This window comes from Prionailurus bengalensis, chromosome D2 (genome assembly GCF_016509475.1).
Source record: "Prionailurus bengalensis isolate Pbe53 chromosome D2, Fcat_Pben_1.1_paternal_pri, whole genome shotgun sequence".
Taxonomy (NCBI): domain Eukaryota; kingdom Metazoa; phylum Chordata; class Mammalia; order Carnivora; family Felidae; genus Prionailurus; species Prionailurus bengalensis.
The window spans coordinates 72,740,809-72,760,030 of NC_057351.1; the positions used below are offsets into that span (position 1 = coordinate 72,740,809).

The 19,222-nt window shown below is 35.7% G+C and overlaps 1 protein-coding gene across 1 annotated transcript in view; it reads left to right on the plus strand.

The window, feature by feature from the left end:
- CCDC172 (coiled-coil domain containing 172) overlaps nucleotides 1–18,948 on the plus strand; it is a 59,449-nt gene extending 40,501 nt beyond the window's left edge. The window contains exons 5-8 of the mRNA XM_043597651.1: nucleotides 2,093–2,194; nucleotides 2,553–2,655; nucleotides 16,644–16,731; nucleotides 17,800–18,948. Of these exons, the coding sequence (XP_043453586.1) occupies nucleotides 2,093–2,194; nucleotides 2,553–2,655; nucleotides 16,644–16,731; nucleotides 17,800–17,835 (329 nt within the window). The 3' untranslated portion in view covers nucleotides 17,836–18,948. The remainder of the gene's footprint in view (nucleotides 1–2,092; nucleotides 2,195–2,552; nucleotides 2,656–16,643; nucleotides 16,732–17,799) is intronic.
- Nucleotides 18,949–19,222: the final 274 nt, after the last annotated feature.

Here is a 19,222-nt window from a genome sequence, read left to right on the forward strand (position 1 = left end):
GGTGTTGTATGGAAACCAGTTTGACAATAAATTTCATAAAAAGAAAGAAAGAGAAAGGAAGGAAGGAAGGAAGGAAGGAAGGAAGGAAGGAAGGAAGGAAGGAAGGAAAGAAGAAAAAAGAAAGAAAAAGAAAGAAAGAGAAAGAAAAAGAGAAAGAAAGAAAAAGAAAAGAAAGGAAAGAAAGAAAGAAAGAAAAGGAAAGAAAAAAAAAAGAAAGAAAGAACCAGGTCGTAAGACGGGTTGAGCAGTGGCAGCAGAGGAAATGGCGATCATGAGCGCACACAAGTCCTTGAAGCGAAGTTTCTCTGGAGAAGACAGAGTCTCCAGTAACCCAGAGGGGTATGAGGTCAATGGAGGGTTTTTACTGGGGAAGTGTTTTTTGGAGACGGGAGATATTTGAATATATTAAATGCTGATGGATCAAAACCCATGGAGAAGTAGAGTTGAAAATTCAAGAGAGAAGCTCTATCATCGTATGATCTAGACTCAGGAATTGGGTAGCATCACTTCTACCTCATTCCGTTTATTCAAAACAGATCACTGAGGTCGGCCCACACTCAAGTGGAGGGGATTAGACTCAACTTCTTTTTTTTTTCAGGTTTGTTTATTCATTTGTTCGTTTATTGATTGATTGAGACAGAGAGACAGAGAGTGCAGGAGGGACAGAGAGAGAGAGAGAGACAGAGACAGAATCCCAAGCAGTCTCCGCATCGTCAGTGTGCACGTCTCAGTTCCCAGAGAAGATGGGAAAGTGCACAGGTAGAAGGACTGGTGGTGATTTCAGAAGAAAACAAAACAAAATAAAAATAAAAATCAAGAAACAACCAGCATGACCATCAATAAGGGCCTCTCACTATCTGAGTATATATCTCCCTATACTTCTGTGACTATATTTGTGTGGCAAAATCTACTGAAGAAACTGCTAGATCAGAAGAAAATATTAAGGGACTCAAGCCAAATTATACTCCTTAAAGCACTGAATTAATTAATTTTCCTACCAAGTCTATAAGTGAGTGCCTGTTTTCCTATATTATTATCCTATACCGTTACCAGTCTGGGCATTATCGCTGACCTTAATCTTTGCCAATCTGACAGGTAAAAATATTATTTTATGTGTTGGTTTAATTAGCATTTCCTTGATTTTTGCATGATGTTGAATTTCTTTCTCTGAATTTATTGACTGCTTATATTTTTATTGTCCTGTGAACAGTCTGCTCATATTCTTTGTTCATTTTTCTGCACTTTTGTTCTTACTGATTTATATGAGCTCTTAGTACATTGAGGAAGTTGGCTACTAATTTAGTGTCGTGTGCTAGAAATTTTGTGTCCTGATTTATTGTTTACCTTTTGAAAAATTAGGTGAATCTTAAAGAATGAATTGGAATTTACTGTGGGAATAAAGAGAGGAAAGGCTGGGGCGCCTGGGTGGCGCAGTCGGTTAAGCGTCCGACTTCAGCCAGGTCACGATCTCGCGGTCCGTGAGTTCGAGCCCCGCGTCGGGCTCTGGGCTGATGGCTCAGAGCCTGGAGCCTGTTTCCGATTCTGTGTCTCCCTCTCTCTCTGCCCCTCCCCCGTTCATGCTCTGTCTCTCTCTGTCCCAAAAATAAATAAACGTTGGAAAAAAAAAAAGAGAGAGGAAAGGCATTCTAGGTAGAAAAAATAGTATTACCAATACTATGGAGGTTTATAGCCATATAGTGAGTACTGGGGAATGCTATTTTAAATATGCTTTAGTTATGAAGGGTAGAGTTTTCTTACTATCCTATTTGGAATCTTGTTTTACTTAGTGATATTACATTCTTTGGAATTATCTCTTGGTGGTCCAACCACCAACGAATTCTTTTGTACCTGGTTGTTGCTTAATGAATCCTGGTCAGTTTACTAGAAACAGTATCTAGATGGCCAGAGGAAGCCTTTTGGGGCCTAGAATTGACCATATAATGCTTAAATTATTATTATTACTACACACACACGCACACACACACACACACACACGTGTGTGCACGCACACACAATGTTAATACCTGCTGACATATTTAAGGCAAAGCCTAAATAGTTAAAATGTGATTTTTATTTGTCTATTTGTTTCTAGAAATGAAGACAATGGAACACAATAGTGGCCAGTTAAGTGAACTTCAAACACAAAAGGATGAATTAATACAAGAATTATTTACTCTGCAGAGAAAACTTAAAGGTATTATCTTTATGAGCTAGTTTATTTTGCTGATTAATATAGTTATATACACATAACAGGGTCATAATATTCTTTCAGATTGTACTAATTTATTGGGATATAGTATTATTATTGGTATAAAAAAAGAATAGGTAAAATACTGAAATGATTAGTGTTAGATCTGGTATTTTTAATGTCATAAATTTTGTTAAGATCTTTTTTGTGCCTTTAGTTGCTATGTTAAAGTAGAAAAATAAAAATCATTAGTACATACATTTTATATGAAGCACCAAAAATTAGAGTATTGTTCTTATGAATGAATGAAGGTAGCTCTTCTGTTTATTTTTTAAAGATTGTAAGCATTTTCTTAACTGTTTAGTTTTTGAAGATAAAAAGAATGAAGCCATTTGTACTACCAAATACCTAGAGGCAGAAAAAGTAAAAATCAATGAAAAGCCTCAAAATGATGCTGAATGCTTAAGGTAAGAATTGCCTATTACATTTTGGTATAAAATCTAGTAATTTTTCAAGTTGTCAAAGAGATTTGAGCATAAAACTGAATGTGTAATTTAAGTTCCAAATAAAGACATTAATTCCTTCTATGTGTATTATGAAACATGCTAATGAGAAAACGCTTCACTAGCTAAAAAGAACTATATGTAAGTTTCACAGGGTATCAGGTTGATAATCCTGAAATCAGTTTTATCTTTCTGCCTCATGGACTCAGTGCTATTCACATACCAATAGATTAAGACAAAGTATTGGTTCCACAACCCCCCTTTTTGTTATTTGTAACTTTTTATTTTTATTTAGTTTTTTTATGTTCATTTATTTTTGAGAGAGAGAGAGAGAGAGAGGTGAGCACGGGAGGGGCAGAGAGAGATGGAGACACACAATTTGAAGCAGGTTCCAGGCTCTGAGCTGTCAGCACAGAGCCAGATGCGGGGCTCAAACCCACAAACCAGGAGATCATGACCTGAGCCGAAGTTGGACGCTTTAACCGACTGAGCCACCCAGGTGCCCCTATTCATAACTTTTTAAAAAAGTATTGAAATTATTTTTTATCTTTTTAGATATAAGGGGGGAAAATCACAAATTCCTATTTTTCTTGAAATTTATTACTACCGGTTTGGTGCTGAAAGAACGAAATGTATTTTTTGTATGGAACGTTTAGATGCTTTTTATGCATTTGGATAATGAAAGAAAGGCTGGCGTTTGAAATAACACAGTCATACACACAAGGAGAAAACCTTCGGTTTATTAATTTTACTATTATTTATTAATAATTCAATGTTATATTTTCTGGCTTAATTTCAAAGAAGTTCATATACTTTCTAGGCTAAATATAAGGAAAGAAACCTCATTACTGAATCTATGAGAAGCAAATGAAGTCTTCTTTTACGTAAATCATATAGAAATATGTCCACTAGAGCTGAACAAATGCTTCATATTAGCAGTGTATTGCTTTAGGCCATACTTGTAGTAGATTGTGAGAAAATATTTGCAATTTAATTTTATGTTAAGTTTTATAAGCATGAAATATCAATCTCTTGGGTGATATGTGTGATGCAGAATGCGTTTCTGTAATGACAATCTGCTCATTGATTTTTTTTTTGCACTTTTAAAAATGATAATGCCCACTGGTATCATTATGGTTAGTAGTGTAAGGACTTCCGATGTGAACTCCAGTTTTGTGGGTTTATCACTCAGTCATAAAAATTTGCCCTGGGTTAAAATTAAACACACAAAGTCTGTTAGAGTGTTTTTTTCCTTCACAGATGGTGACAGGAAATTTGAATAGAAAGAAACATCAGTCTGTATACACTGTCCATTTTCTGCATTTTAGCAGTTATTTACCAGTTCCCACTTTAAATTGTTTGATATGTGTAGCTTATTTTGCCAACTGGTATGTTCTATAAAAGTTATTTCAAGTATAAAGAACCAAGTCAAAGTACTGAGTGTAAAGATTTTAGGAAATAAGGCCATAAGTCTCATAATTAGTATAACAAGAGTCTTATGATGGCAAGAAATGATATGACATTTATTCCATACTATGAAGGCCAAAATTAAGTTGGTTTTATCCCTAACTTTGGAATATTCTGTTCCATTTGAACATTCTGTTCAAATGTATACTGAATTCTGTTGCCTTTTTCCTAAATTTTCAGGTTTAACTTCTATGGGTATAGATGCTATATTTATGGCAGGGTTTCTCAAACTTCACACTGTTGACATTTTGCACCAGGTTATTCTTTGTTGTGAGAGGGCAGTCCTATGCAATTTAAGACGTTTAATAGCATCCCTGGCCTCTGCCCACTGGATGCCACTAGCACCTTCCACCCCCAGCCTTGACAATTAAAAATGTCTCCAGATATTGCCAGATGTCCCCTGGGCAGAGAGGGGTGGGTAAAATTGTCCCCAGTTGAGAACCAGTTTTATTTTAAGGTTATTATAATTGTACTTCTACTTTTATTAAACTTGAACCAGTAAGAAAGCAATTATAAAAAAAAATTACTGTTAGTTTATTTGTATGAGCTTATTGTTTCTACTTTTAGTAATTGGAAATTTTTATACATATTTTATTCTGTCTACATTATTGGAATTCTTTTATAATTATTTTTTTAAGTCAATCTGCCATGTTCAGGTTATTTGTTGGACACTATCGTGATGTCATCCATTATTGTAGAGACTCGGTACTTACATTCACAGTGGTTTGATGGTCTCTGCTTTAGGTAATCTTTTCCTCTTTGTAAATACCAAGATGCTTATTTATTTAAAAGGTTCTATTTTGAAGAGTGTGGGATCATGTTAAGTCAGCTAACTTGTAGAATATTGCTGTGATTAACACTTAAATCAAAGGTTGGGTTAATCCCTAAGAAGCTCCCAGAAGGTTGTACAATAATGACTGATCTAGTTGTTGTGATTTTTGTTTCTTTTGTTTTGTTTTGTTTTTTCATATAGTTCAGGGAGGATAGAAATGATAAATCTCAGGTGCTTAAGAGACAGTAACCATAGAGATTAAGATTACAAACCCCTTGGAATCTCAGCTCTGCTGTTTACTAAGTGAGTAGTCTTGGACAAACAATTTAACTTGTCTGTACCTCAGTCTCTAGATCTATAAAATGAGGTTCATAATAGCACCTACCTCACAAGGGTATAGTAAAAATTAAGAACAGTGTTTGGAACATAGAAATGCGCTATAATTAGGTATAATTATATAATTACTTACGATTACATTTTGACTTCATATTATCCATGTGGATTTCGTGACTTTCAAGCTTCTTTCTCATTTTTCCTTCCACCTGTCCTTTAAATGCAGGGGATCCCTAAAGCTTAATCATTGATTGTCTTCTTCCTTTGTATTCTTTATGGGTGGCTCGTATGTTGTAATTGTTTTAATGATCACATATAATTTCCAAATATTTGTCCTGAATCTCTCTTTCCTAAGTTCCGGTCCTGAATACCCAACAGTTTGATATAATCATAGATCTGAAGTGATGCTGCCCTGATTAAATAAGCAAAAAAGCAAACACAGAAGTTTTATCAGAAGTTCAAAGGTTTTGTCTATGACCATACTACTGCAAACATGCCTGTTCTAGTCTGGTCTCAGAAGCTAAGCAGTGTTGGGCCTGGTTAGTACTTGGAAGTGGAGTTCAAAGGTCTTCGTAATCTGTGCCCTATACTACTATTGCATCAGAATACCATTTAAGGAATTCCAAATATGCCACAGGACTTCTTCACACCTCAGTATCTTTCTTCTCCATGAGCTAAAATCTAACTTAGTCCTTAAGGCCCAGCTCACGTGTCATTTTTTATGGGTTTTGTTCAAACCTAAAATGTAGCAGGCATTTTTGACATATTTACAAACCTCATCATTCTCACCCTACCCTAATCCATTACCAAGTTTTATTGATTTGTCTGCAAAATATTTCTTGAATCCTTCCAATTTTCTCTCCCCGTTGCTAACATCCTAGTTCTAGCCACTACCCTCTCTCACCTGGATCACAGTAAGTCTCTCTTCTTCTCTACTTCTTCTCTCCCACTCATCCACTCTTGCACAGGCTGATCCATTGTAAATTGAATCATGTCATCCCCTTATTAAAATCATTCAATGACTTCATAATGAACATAATAAAACCTAAAGTCCTTAGTGTGGCCTTGTCACAATATAGCCTCTGACCATCTCCTTGATGTTATTTTCAGCCATGGTCCCCTCTTCACTATGCTGCCTCAAGCAATCCAAGCTTTTTTTTTTCCATTTGAGGACCTCTGTCTCTACCTTTCCTTCTCCCCAAGTTGTCTGCCAGCCCTTCTGCCTGCCTGTCTCCTGCCTAGGTGGAACATACCCTGTCCTTTAGATCTCGGTTGAAATGTTTGCTCAGAGAAGCCCTCCCTCTGTTATTTTTTAAAAATAACAACCTGTATTTTTCCTTTATAGCACGAATTCTATTTTGTAATTACATATTTATGTGATTTATCTTGTTAGTATCTCTCTCTGCCATGTGCTCAACAAGAAGAGGGATCTTGTCTACTCAGTTTACCATTGCATACTCAGAATCCAAGACATTGGTACAGAGCTTGGCATATAGTAGGCATTAAATAAATAAATGAATAAATGATTCTAATAAATTATGAAAACTCTCCTCTACTTTTCCTTTCTCTGTGTTCATAGAGAATATGTTTGTAATTCTGTTATATCATTAATCATATTCTATGATAGTTATGTGTGTCAACCTATCCCACTTGACTGAGGATTCCCTCTACTTCCTGTTCATTTTTCGATCAGTCTCACATCTGGCACAATCAAGGGCACATGGTGTTCAATAAATGTTCCAGCGATTGAGTCTACATATAATTTTATTTTCACTACAAAGAAGATAAAGTCCTTCACCTATTTTGAATGTTATTTACAAAGGCATGGTATATTCCCACCACTGGGAGAGCCCCATGGAATTCTTTTCTTCACTCCTGACTTTTACAGGTTTAACCCCCCCAGCCTTTCCCCAACACCCTCCTTTCTTTTTCGAAGGTGAGGACGAGCAACTCAGTCTGACTGGTGAGTTTGGCAAGGTAAGCTGGAGCTAGCCCCTTTCTTTGGCCTGTCTCTTTGGAAGGTGGCCTACCTCACATAGTGTATGTTCCACTCTGCTCCTCTGTCCCATAAGCTTCACAGTGATAGGACTACATAAGAGAAAGCTTATGGCATCCAGTTGTGCCTTTAATGGTGTGTGTATTACCTTAGTCTAATTCTGGGGCTCAATATTAGTCAGTCCTTTGCTTGCAGATATAAGCCACATTCTCCAGTACCTGCCATATTCGTAGTAAATGCGATATCTTCTGCTTTGCTTATTTCTCAATAGGGCAGAATTCAGCGAGGAAAGAAGAATGTTATATATTGGGCCCTTTCAAACTCCCAACAGAAAATATTTTTTTTATTATTACCCAACACCAGGGTCAACAAAATACAGCTCTTGATCATGACTTTTTATTTGCTCCAAATAGTGACATGCCAGACAACTTGAAGCATTTCAGGCATTTTTCTTACCCGCAAAACATCTTTCTAGAAGGTTTTACATTTTTTTATAACCAATATTTGTGCCTGTTTAATACAACAGGAAGTTTATTTCAGAAACAAAGCTGCAGAGTCAACAGCATGGGGCTGTCCTTCTGAACATTTGAAGATAGTGAGGCTTTGTGAAGAGATATTTGCAATGGAAACTGCACAAAAGTTAATATACACCTCCTACTGAGAGACTCTAAATGCATTTATATGAAGTAGTAAATCAGTGCTGTTGCCTTTTCAGTGAAAAAGCCATCCAGTTAAGTTGGATGTAGAGGTCACATTGATGGTCCTTCAATTTATAAGAAGGCATAAATACAGGATGGTATTCAGACACTCCCAACCTCTCTGAAAGATACACAGATAAATGTGTATATTTACACACATTTATATTTTTTGTTTTACCAAATGTGTAGAGGTGTTTTTAAATTTTGAGAGTAGGTTATGTTGACTGAATCCAAAATTCAAACACTACAAAAACGTAAAACATCAAAGTCTCCTCTCTTATCACCTTACTCCAGAACCCCCCCCCCCCCCCAACGTAACCATTGTTGAAAGTTTGACATGCATCCTTTCAGGGTTTATGTATCTGTGTGTGTGTGTGTGTGTGTGTGTGTGTGTGTGTTTAGCACTTACTGGGCTGCAATTTGCTTTATTACTTAGCAAAATATTATGGACGTTTCCCATGTTGGTTTGTACTGATCAGTGTCATTCTTTTTTACTGCTAATGCATGGAGATGCCATATTTATGTAGCCTTTCTCCCTCTGATGGATGTAACAAGAGTTTTTAAAGTTTCATAGTTGAAAACATTTTTATACATGTATCCCTAAATACTTATGGGGGTGTTTCTATAGCATTATTTAGGATAAGCATTATTGGGGCACCTGGATGGCTTAGTTCATAAAGCGACTGGCTCTTGATTTCAGCTCAGGTCATGATCTCACAGTTTATGAGCTCAAGCCCCTCATTGGGCTCTATGCTGACAAGCACAGAGCCTGCTTGGGATCTGTTCCTCTCTCTCTCTCTCTCTCTCTCTCTCTGCTGCTCCCTGATCATTCTCTCTCTCTCAAAAATAAACATTAAAAAAAACAGAATAAGCATTATTTAGTAGAGTAACAGGAATTGTTATTCAGGTGACACTGAGAAAATAATGCACATGTATTTTGCAGTACTCTGTGTTATCAATAAAAATGAACTCTATGTGGGTAAGTATAACAAGATCTCAACAGTAAAGTTTCTGGAAAATACTAGTCAAATAATTATATATCTATAGCCAATCCATACCATCCCTCTCTCTCTCTTTCTCTCTCTCTCTTTAGCATTTATAAAAAAATGAAAATCTCCATTTAATTCCAGGATTATTCTTAGCCATGTTGAATATTTCTGTTGACTCTGCATCTTTTCTAGTAAAACTTCATCATTTATTCACTAACAGAAGTGTCTCTACAGCATTGATTATGTAGCCTTCAAGCTAATAGAAATCTCCTGTTTTGTGAACTCTTGGCACATTCTATAGTTATTAAAGCTTCTAAGTAAATACAAGGGAAACTTTGATGACAGAGTCAATTGATTATTTTAAACATTATATTCTGATATAAATGTGACTATTCGTAAATGTTCCTAAACTTTGAAATAATTTTGCCTATTTATTGTACAAGCCATGTATAATGTTACAGTAATCATTTTCAAAAATCATTGGTGTCTTTGAAGGAAAACAGATTTTTTTTTCCGTTTTCATATGTTACTTTTACGAATAACCCCTTTTGGCATGGGGGTAAGGAAGGTGATAGAAAGTATGTGGTTAAAGAAGATGCCTAATTCAGCTCGCCCAGGATTTGCAATAATAGCTGTTGGCAGGACCCCACTCTCTTTTACCTCCTCCTCAACAGATCTCTCTGGTTCAGACTGACACACCTGTGAAGGTTCATAACTGTCTGCTTGTGGCCTGGACTGAAGAAAGGATAATTAGGACACCAAAACCCTGATTTCACACATTCAACTTTGAAGCCTATTTTCAGAAATAAATTGTACATGAGAGAGGATGACCTACATGTCTTAAAAAATAGTATGTGTTTAAGTGGCGCTAATATAATTTTCATATGGTTAATATACAGAAGGAATACTAAGACAGTCAAGCCAAGGAAACACTAGCAAAAAGTAGACAGAACTACTTGTTAAACCTCTGGTGTGATCAAGGAAACCAAAATGTGTAAGATTAATAGACTTAGCATGTAAGATTTAAAATTTCATGTGTCAAAAAAGTCAGCATCATGGGATGATAAACTGGGAGAAATTTATAGTAATTATGACAAACAACAGATAACAGCTTACCACATAATCAGCTGATGAAAAATCAGTCAGAAAACACTAAAGTCGATAGTTTTATTCATGTATTTATCCAACAAATATGCATAGAAGGCATACTTTGTATCATACACTATACAAGTTAGTAGGGATAACAGGGCAAGTAAGTCAAATAGTAATGCAGTTATACTGCTTACCAATTAAATGCAAATTGAAACCAGTAAATACAATTTTTCTATCAAATTTTGAAAGCCATTCTTAAATGACCATATCAAAATTGACAAGAGTATGGTATGGAGATAATACATTGCTGTGGCAGTGTTCATTGCATATGTTTGGAATGCAATTTTATGTACATAAAATAAATCATTGTAAGCACTTAAAAATATTTATGCCATTTAATCTAAGAGTCCACCTCTGAGCTCTGTCTTAAGGAAAACAATTCTAAGTACAGAAGAAACTTTATGTACAAAGGTGTGCATAGAAATGTCATTTATGGTAGAAAAACATAGAAAACAACTTATAAATGAATGATTAAGTTAACTCTGATGTAGTCACTTGGATCACTACATGTTTTTCTTATATGGTATGAAATGGCATGTGTAATTAACTGGTGGAAATGTAAGTAATAACATTGAGCAAAAGAAAAAACTAGGAAGTAAGTGTACATAGTCCCTATTATAGGGAAACAAAAGACCGTGATGAAATATACCTAAATTTTAGTGTTGTTTGATTTTGTGTACTAGGACTTTGGGTGAAGTTCTTCCTTCTTTCCACTTTAATAGTACTTGTGTACAGTTCTATAGCTTAAAAGAGTGTTCTTCCAGTAAAGGCTTTTCTTTAGCACTCAGAAGTAACACAAAAATTGGAATGGTGCAGGAAATCATAAAAATACATGGAACATAAGTTTTGCAAAGCTAACTAGCAATATTGGCCCATCCTTGTCATTATTTGATGATTCAGAGAAAGGTGACAATAACCAATGCAAACTGCCCTTAGTTATTGTGCAGCAGGTGAAGGAAGTCCTTCTTGACTCCTATAGGCAATCAGTCTATGCACTGAAGCATGAGATCTGCTTACCATTATATGGCTTTGGCTAGCTGCAAATGTATTAATATTCATACCATTATTATCTAGCCTCTTTTAAAGCTAGCAACAGCAATTTTTTCTTTAAGTGCAGATCTAAATTCTACAGCTTGATTATATGCTGAATAGTGAAATACTTCCTATAATTTGCTCTAACTGCCCTCCTTAATTTCAGTAGTCTCTCATTTTTATTGTTAGCTAACTGGAAGGGAAAGTGGTCACTGCCCAGTTCTGATGGGCATAAACAGTCTTAGGGAACCTGCAGTCCGTTTGAACTGAAAAGAGGGAGGAGCAAGTATGGATGGTATGATGGGAAGAAAGATCTCTACTATTTTATTTGAAAAGATAAATATATTCAAATGAGGTCTGAAGTACATTTTAGAGCAGCCTCCACAGTACATTGTAACTCTCCATTCAGTTTTCCACTTTTTAAAAATATTCATTATAAGGCTTTTATGCTTGTGTAAACATCTAATGCTCAAAAATTAATAACTTGTTCTATCTTTCCTATGTAAGCATTCCTTCAGGATTCCTATTTACTATTAAATTCATAGAAGTTCAGAACACAATGAAGTTCACATATATAGGGTATTGTTTCCTTTTCCATCCCTACAATTATGTTTTTCTTCCCTAACTATGTGTAAGTTATGAAGTATAATAATATAATAGGCGCCTGTGAACTAAACTAGACGTTGCATTTAGCCATGGCTCCTCCTTTATTCCATACCCTTCCTTACTCCACATGTAATTGCTGTCCTACACTGTGTTTCATTTCCTTGTGTGTGTGTGTGTGTGTGTGTGTGTGTGTGTGTGATGGCATTTAGTCCATTTTCTTATATATAATTTTCTTTGTTACCTTATGATTTATTTAAATTTATGCCATACATTTATATATATGTCTGCATATTGTTTATTTTTGTTTATATTTGAGTTATGTAAAAATGGTATGATACTGTTTTTATTCAACTTAGTTTCTAAAGCTCACCTATGTTGTTGAGTGTAGATATGTGAATATATCACAACTTTCTTTTCTCTTTTTTTTTGTTTTTTAATACTTTATTTATTTTTGGTAGAGACAGACAGAGCACCAGTGGGGGAGGGGCAGAGAGAGAAGGAGACACAGAATCCGAAGCAGGCTCCAGGCTCCGAGCTGTCAACACAGAGCCTGATGCGGGGCTCAAACTCACAAACTCAAGACCATGACAGCCGAAGTCAGACGCTTAACCGACCGAGCCACCCAGGCGCCACTCTTTTCTCTTTTCAATGCACATTTGGGTTGCTTCCAGTTTTTGTTTTCACTGGCAGTGCTCAGGTGATCATCCTGGTGCACACGCGTAAGAGTTAAAGTTTTACTCCTGGCAGAACTGCTGCATATAAGGCACATGAATGTTGAACTTTACATGATAACAACAAACTATTTTTCCAAAGTGATTAAACTCGTTTCTATTTCCATTAGCACATGATAAAATTTCCCACTGATCTCCAACTTCTTCAATACTTTATTTTCAGACTTACTAACTTTTGCCAATCTCAGGGACATAAGATGGCATTTTGTGGTCTTGATCTGCATTGCCCTACCATCTATGTGATTGGGCTTCTTTTCGTATGTTAATAGACCATGTGTTTTCTTTTCTGGAAAATGCTTCATACTTATTTTGCTACTGGGTTTTTGAGTATTTGTCTTTTACTGGTTTCTAGACGTTTTTTATTTTTATATTTTTTAATAATTTTGGATTTTGTCTATTACACATTGAAGATATCTTCTCCCAACTTATGAAGCTTTTTGTTTTTGCTTTGTGTTTTGGAGTTCTTTATATTGTTGTGCTTTACTGGAGTTCCTACTTTTGCTGTGGTTTAAATTAATCAGTCATTTTTTGTTGTGGTTAGCATTTTTGTGTCTTGTTCTAGAACTCTTTCCCCGTCTGAGGTCAGAAGGATATTGTCCTATATTTTTTCTAACAATTTGTAAGGTTTGCCTTTCACATTTAAGTCTTTAGTTTATATGAAATTGATTTTATGTGTATAACAAGATCCATTTTTATTTTTTTGCACATGGATAACCACTTGTCCCAGCAACATTTATTGGATGGTTTCTTCTTCCTCTAGTGATCTACAGTGTCACATCTTTTATTAAAAATAATAAAATAACATGGATATATTTCATATTATACTTTCTCTTCTGTTTCATTGGTCAGTTTGTTGATTTCTGCGTAAGACTGTGTTAATTACTACTAAATGCATACTATTCCATTTTAACTATTTAATTACTTGATAAGGAGTCATGATACAAGGTATGACACCCCCTTTGTCTTTTTTGGTCTTCATCAGGAGCATGTTGGCTATACTTGGCTGTTTACTTTTTATGTACATTTCTTTTTTTTAATGTTTTTATTTTATTATTTATTTTGAGAGAGTGTGCATGTGTCAGCGGGAGAGGGGTAAAGAGAGAGAAAGACAAAGAATTCCAATCAGGCTCTGTGCTGAGAGTGTGGGGCCTGACATAGGGCTTCTCCCCAGGAACCTTGAGATCATGACCTGAGCTGAAATCAAGAGTAGGATGCTACGGGGCTCCTAGGTGGTTCATTCGATTAAGTGTCCCATTGGCTCGGGTCATGATGATCGCAGTTCCTGAGATTGAGCCTTGCCTTGTGTGGGATTTCCTCTCTCTCTCTCTCTCTCTCTCTCTCCCCCTCCCCTGCTTGCCCATTTTCTCTCCAAATAAATAAAAAACTTAAAAAAAAAAAAAGTAGGACATTTAACAGACTGAGCCACCCAGCCCAGGTGTCCTTATATACAGTTCTGAATCAACTTATCATATCCATGAAAATCTGTTGTGATTTTGGTTACAGTTGTATTTACTATCATAGTTACTTTTGAGAGACTGTATGTCTTTATTAAACTGAGACTTCCTGTCTATGAACTTAGGATACCTCAATTTGTTTTTCTAATATCTTTTAATAAAACTTTAGAATTTTCTGTTTGTCGATCTTGCACATCATTTGTAAGTTTTAATTTTGGGTACCTTGCAGTGTTGGATGCTGTTGAAAATGGTGGTTTTAGTTTAAGTGACATGTTCTAATTGTTTATTGCTGGTGCATGGAAATATAACAGATTTTTGTGTTTTGACTTTATGACCGCTATCTTTGCTAAGCTCTGTTTCTTAAGAGAATTATTTTAGAAGATTTAAAGCACATACAAAGGTAAAAAAGAAAAATATAATGAATCTTATGTACTGATCACTCAACTTTAACAGTTATCAATTTATGGCCAGTCATGTTTCATCTATGTCTCCACTTGTTTTTCTTATTACTTGAAGCAAATCATATACATCATATCATTATTATATATTTATCTTAGTATGTCTCTTAAGAAATAACTTTTAAAAACCATGGAGTCCATTATTACACATAAAATAATTAATAGCAATTGAACAAATAATAATTAACTGATATCAAATATCTAGTCAGTATTCACACTTACAATTTATAGGTGTCAGTTTTTTGTTTGTCTGTATTATGTTCTAGATAAGGTCTACATATGACAGTGACCTGATGTCTTTTAAATCTCTTTTAATCTTGAAGCTCCCCTATTTTCTTTTATTTTTTAAACTTGTAATTTATTTGTTGAGGAAATTAAGATTTAAACACATTTTTTAACATTTATTTATTTTTGAGAGATAGAGACAGAGCATGGGTGGGGGAGGGTCAGAGAGAGAGGCAGACACAGAATCTGAAGCAGGCTCCAGGCTCTGAGATGTCAGAGCTTGATGTGGGGCTTGAACCCATGAGCTGTGAGATCATGACCTGAGCTGAAGTCCGATGCTTATCCGACTGAGCCACCCAGGCACCCTAAGGAAATTACATTTTTTTATCCTGTAGAGTTTCCCACAATTTGGATGTAGTTGATTATGTTCCCATTGTATGGTTAAATGTATTTGTTTGACCTAATATATTTTTTGGAAATTGGTAATTGGATCTAAAAGCTTGATCAAATTTAGGTTGAAATTTTTTGGCAAAGCTATAGCATAGATGGAATGTTTTCCCATCAGGAGGCCTTGTGCCTCTTGTTTTTTGAGTGTTAGTGGCCATCAATGTTCAGTTTCTCCAGACTTTCTAATTCCGCCCCCCACCCCACCCCCAACGGCCTAGACTAAATTATGCTTCAGAAGCAAACAACCCTTAAATCTCAGTGATGTGCAGTGAGTGTTTATTTCTTAATCACACTACATGTTCATTGGGAGTTAGCCACACTTCTCCTCATCTTCATTCTGCAACCAAATATGAAGAAGCAGCCCCTATGGCATATGGTCATAATCTTTGTCAATACTTGTTGCTTGTTTTACATTTTAGCTATTCTGATGTGTGTCAAGCATTTCATTGTGTTTTTCTTTTCTGTTTCTTTGATAACTAACAAAGTTGAGCACATTTTGTGGATAATCTGGTAGAGGTGTGTGTATGGGTGTGTGTGCGCGCGCGCGCGCGCTTGTATGCCCATTTTCCATTGTGTTGTCTTTTTCTTATTGACTTGTACTTCTTCATGTATTATGGATATACTGTATTATTTATTGTGTCTTCTAACTTTTACTTGCCTTCTTGGACGCTGGGTGATCTCTGATTTTGAGCTCATGGTTTCCTCTTAATCTGTGGGAGGCCTGTAGGTCTAAATATGTTCAACTTTCCTTCCAAAAGGATTTTCTTTTGCTTCTCCTAGCATACAGGGAATGCCACTGGCCTAGGACCCCTTCAGACTTTCCTTAAGGGTTGGAGCTCAGCAGAGGTTCGAGTTGATCTAGTCTCTGCACCTTGGGGCTGGCCCAACTGGCTTAGGTTTGTGAGATCAGGATTGCTCTTGGTATCCGCCCTTAGGTTGGCCTCACCTGCCTGGCTGCCCTTGCTCTCTACCTCTCCAACTGCCATTCATGGCTTTTGCTTATGTTTTTCTTTTTGGAAGTCTGTAATGCTAGAAATAGAAGACTTTTCACTATTTTTTACATGAAATACAGACATAAAATATTTTTTTAATTTCAGAATATTCTAAGGATTAAAGACTTAACTGGAAGAAAGAAGTATTGCTTTCTTACTCTAAAATTAAAATATATTCTAATTACATGTGTGTACTATAAAGTTAATGTTTAATTTTAGTGCAAGAAGAAATCTCAGAGGTCAATTTTTTCTGTAATTAAATTTTTCAGGTTAGGTTCAGAGAGGCGAAATGAGTTAGCCAAGTTATTCAGCTTGTTAGTGGCCAGGACTAATACAGAGCTCTTCAGACAGTACCATATTTTTCCCACTAAGCTGCGATGCTCTTTTAACTAACATAAAATTGCCTATTATGCATTTAGTCTGCCTTTTTCTTTATGGAAGCTTTTTTTTCTTCTGCAAATTTTATATAGTCTTTAGAGAATTAAAATTTCTTTCCAAACTCTTTAGTGTTAAACTCAAATCTGCCACTATCCATATAACCAAAACTTACTGTAAAAGTTTATTGCTGAACTCATAGAGTGAATTTTTCCTTTAAAACAGACTTAAGAAAGAATTAGAACTTTGTAAGGAAGACGACATGCAAAGTGCTTATGAAGCTCTCCAAACAGAAATAGAATTTCTGGAGTTGGTAAGCCACCAAGTGATTCTTTAACTTCTGTCCAGTATTATTGTACCCATTGGCGAGAATGGGTTTGCCGGGAGACATATCGTCAATCTAGTGGTTTGCCCTTCACATGGATTTTCACTAGATACAAAAATTAAAACTGCACCAACGAACCAGGCTAAAGTCAGGATCTAAGTCAGTGAAGTCTTTTGAGTTCCTGGAGAGGTAGGTGCTACATAAAGCAAGTTCTCTTCAAAGCGAATACATACAATTTCAAACTAAGTTTCAAAAAAATTCAAACTTGACCTCACAACATTCCCTTGACTGAAACAGTTGTTAGAGGATTAATGCACTGAAGGATTTTAACTATCATAATGCTTAAAAGCTTTCTGTTTTTGATAGGCACAAATTATACTTTTATTATATTTGATCTTAAAACTTTTTTATTACAGATTTTTATGATCTCAAGAACTTTGGATTCAATTATTGGAAACTTATTTTCGGATTGTGTGGGAGCACTTTAAATTGCTTTTAACCTCTTTGGTTGTTTATAAAATGAATGCATTATTTGCCATGCTCTATTTTAATGGAAGACATATATAGCTAACTTTAGAATATGTTAAAATGTCATTTTAATTTATTACATTACATTTTGTTTCATATTTATTTTCTGTAAACATTTCTTTTAAAAGTGTTCCAATAGCTTATGTTAAGATTTAAATTTTTTATGAAAATTTTCAAAAATAAAATTGAGGGGCGCCTGGGTGGCTCAGTCGGTTAAGCGTCCGACTTCGGCTCAGGTCACAATCTCGCGGTCCGTGAGTTCGAGCCCCGCGTCGGGCTCTGGGCTGATGGCTCAGAGCCTGGAGCCTGCTTCCGATTCTGTGTTTCCCTCTCTCTCTGCCCCTCCCCCGTTCATGCTGTGTCTCTCTCTGTCTCAAAAATAAATAAACGTTAAAAAAAATTAAAAAAAATAAATAAAATTGAGAAAAGCCCATTTATTGTTGTGCTAAATTTACATGAACTTTATGGAATTCCTTCAATAAGAATTTCATTTTTCCTCATGAAAAATTATTATATTTTTCTTTTCAGACATTGGCACAGAAAGATCTTCAGGAAAACAAATAACTTGTGGACAATTGACCAAAGCTATCCAAGGTTTGATCAAAGCACCTTAAAATCAAATCCTGTGACGGATACACAAACAGTGCCCATTATAACAGATTTTTGTGGAAAACGTGAGGTTCTGAATGTTCAAAGTTGTTGATATCTAGAATTGGCATATTACCATTTATAAAATGTAATGTCTTGTTACTTGCTTGAACTTTAAAGCTTCTTATGGGATTTGATTTTGTTTCTAAAGGAAGAAAAAGGGACAGGTGGATATTGTGCTCTCCGCTTCTTATCTCTCCTGACCCTTAAGCTGATCTGTACTTTGTGATGTTCATTCTTTATTGCAGTTTACCTTGGGTCTGGTCAAACACTGGTGGGGAGAAACGATCAGATTATTGATCCCATTTTGTCGGTGCCATTTCCCTCAACAAAGATGCTCACTTTCATTTTAATCCTTCTCTAATCTTTAAAATGTCTGTTGACAGAAATCTTCTGAGGCCTTTCATCTGCAAAAGCCAGTTTTCTCCCCTTTTCTCTAGATATTTTTGTAGAGTTAAGTCTGGGGCTCCCGCAGCCATTTCCCAGCATTTTGTGCCTGCTGTCCTCTTCCCAGTGCCGGTGTTGGTTAGAATGAAGTAAGTCATCCACCTGGGGAGGTGCATGATCTCCTTATGGCCATCAGGATTCATTTCGCTGGTGGACTGAAACATCGCAACTAAAACTCACGTTTGGATCAAACGTGGTATTTCCACAAAATTTGCAGCAACACGTAGCTTCCTACAGTTAGCAATCCCGCCTAGGAAGGTGTATTTTTTCACTAGTTTCTAAAAAAAAAAGTGGATGGAAATTGTCCAACGATGCCCTAAACTGTGGTGAATCAGGGAGGGGAACAAAACCTATTTGGGGATATATTGCAAAGTTCAGAGTGCAAATGTTAGAATCATGTTTTCTTTTGCGGCTGTAGTTGAATTAGTTTAACATCAAATATGAGATGTTTACAGATTTCTTCTATCTACCGACAGTGAGGTGGGCTAGTTTCAGGGCAAGTCCTATTTTGGTATAGTTTTCTGTGTATGTTGTTTTGTACTCTTATTTTTTTTAATTAGTAAAGTTAAACTTCTCCTTTGAGATGTGTAGCAGTTGCTATCTGTTTAAGTAATTTGCATTTTCAGAAGTGATTTCTTATTTTGATTCCTTAAATATTTGATAGTAAATTATTTTTGCTTAAGAAGAAAAAAATTAATGGTACCAGGGAGTTGCTTCCTATTTTATATGCAAATATAAAGCGGAAAGTGGTTATTGGGATTAGTCGTGGCTTCAGTTTTGTCTTCTTTTAGTCCATTTAGCTATCTAAATTCTAAGTCTCATGAATATCTACTTATTAAATGTGTATTCTATGATT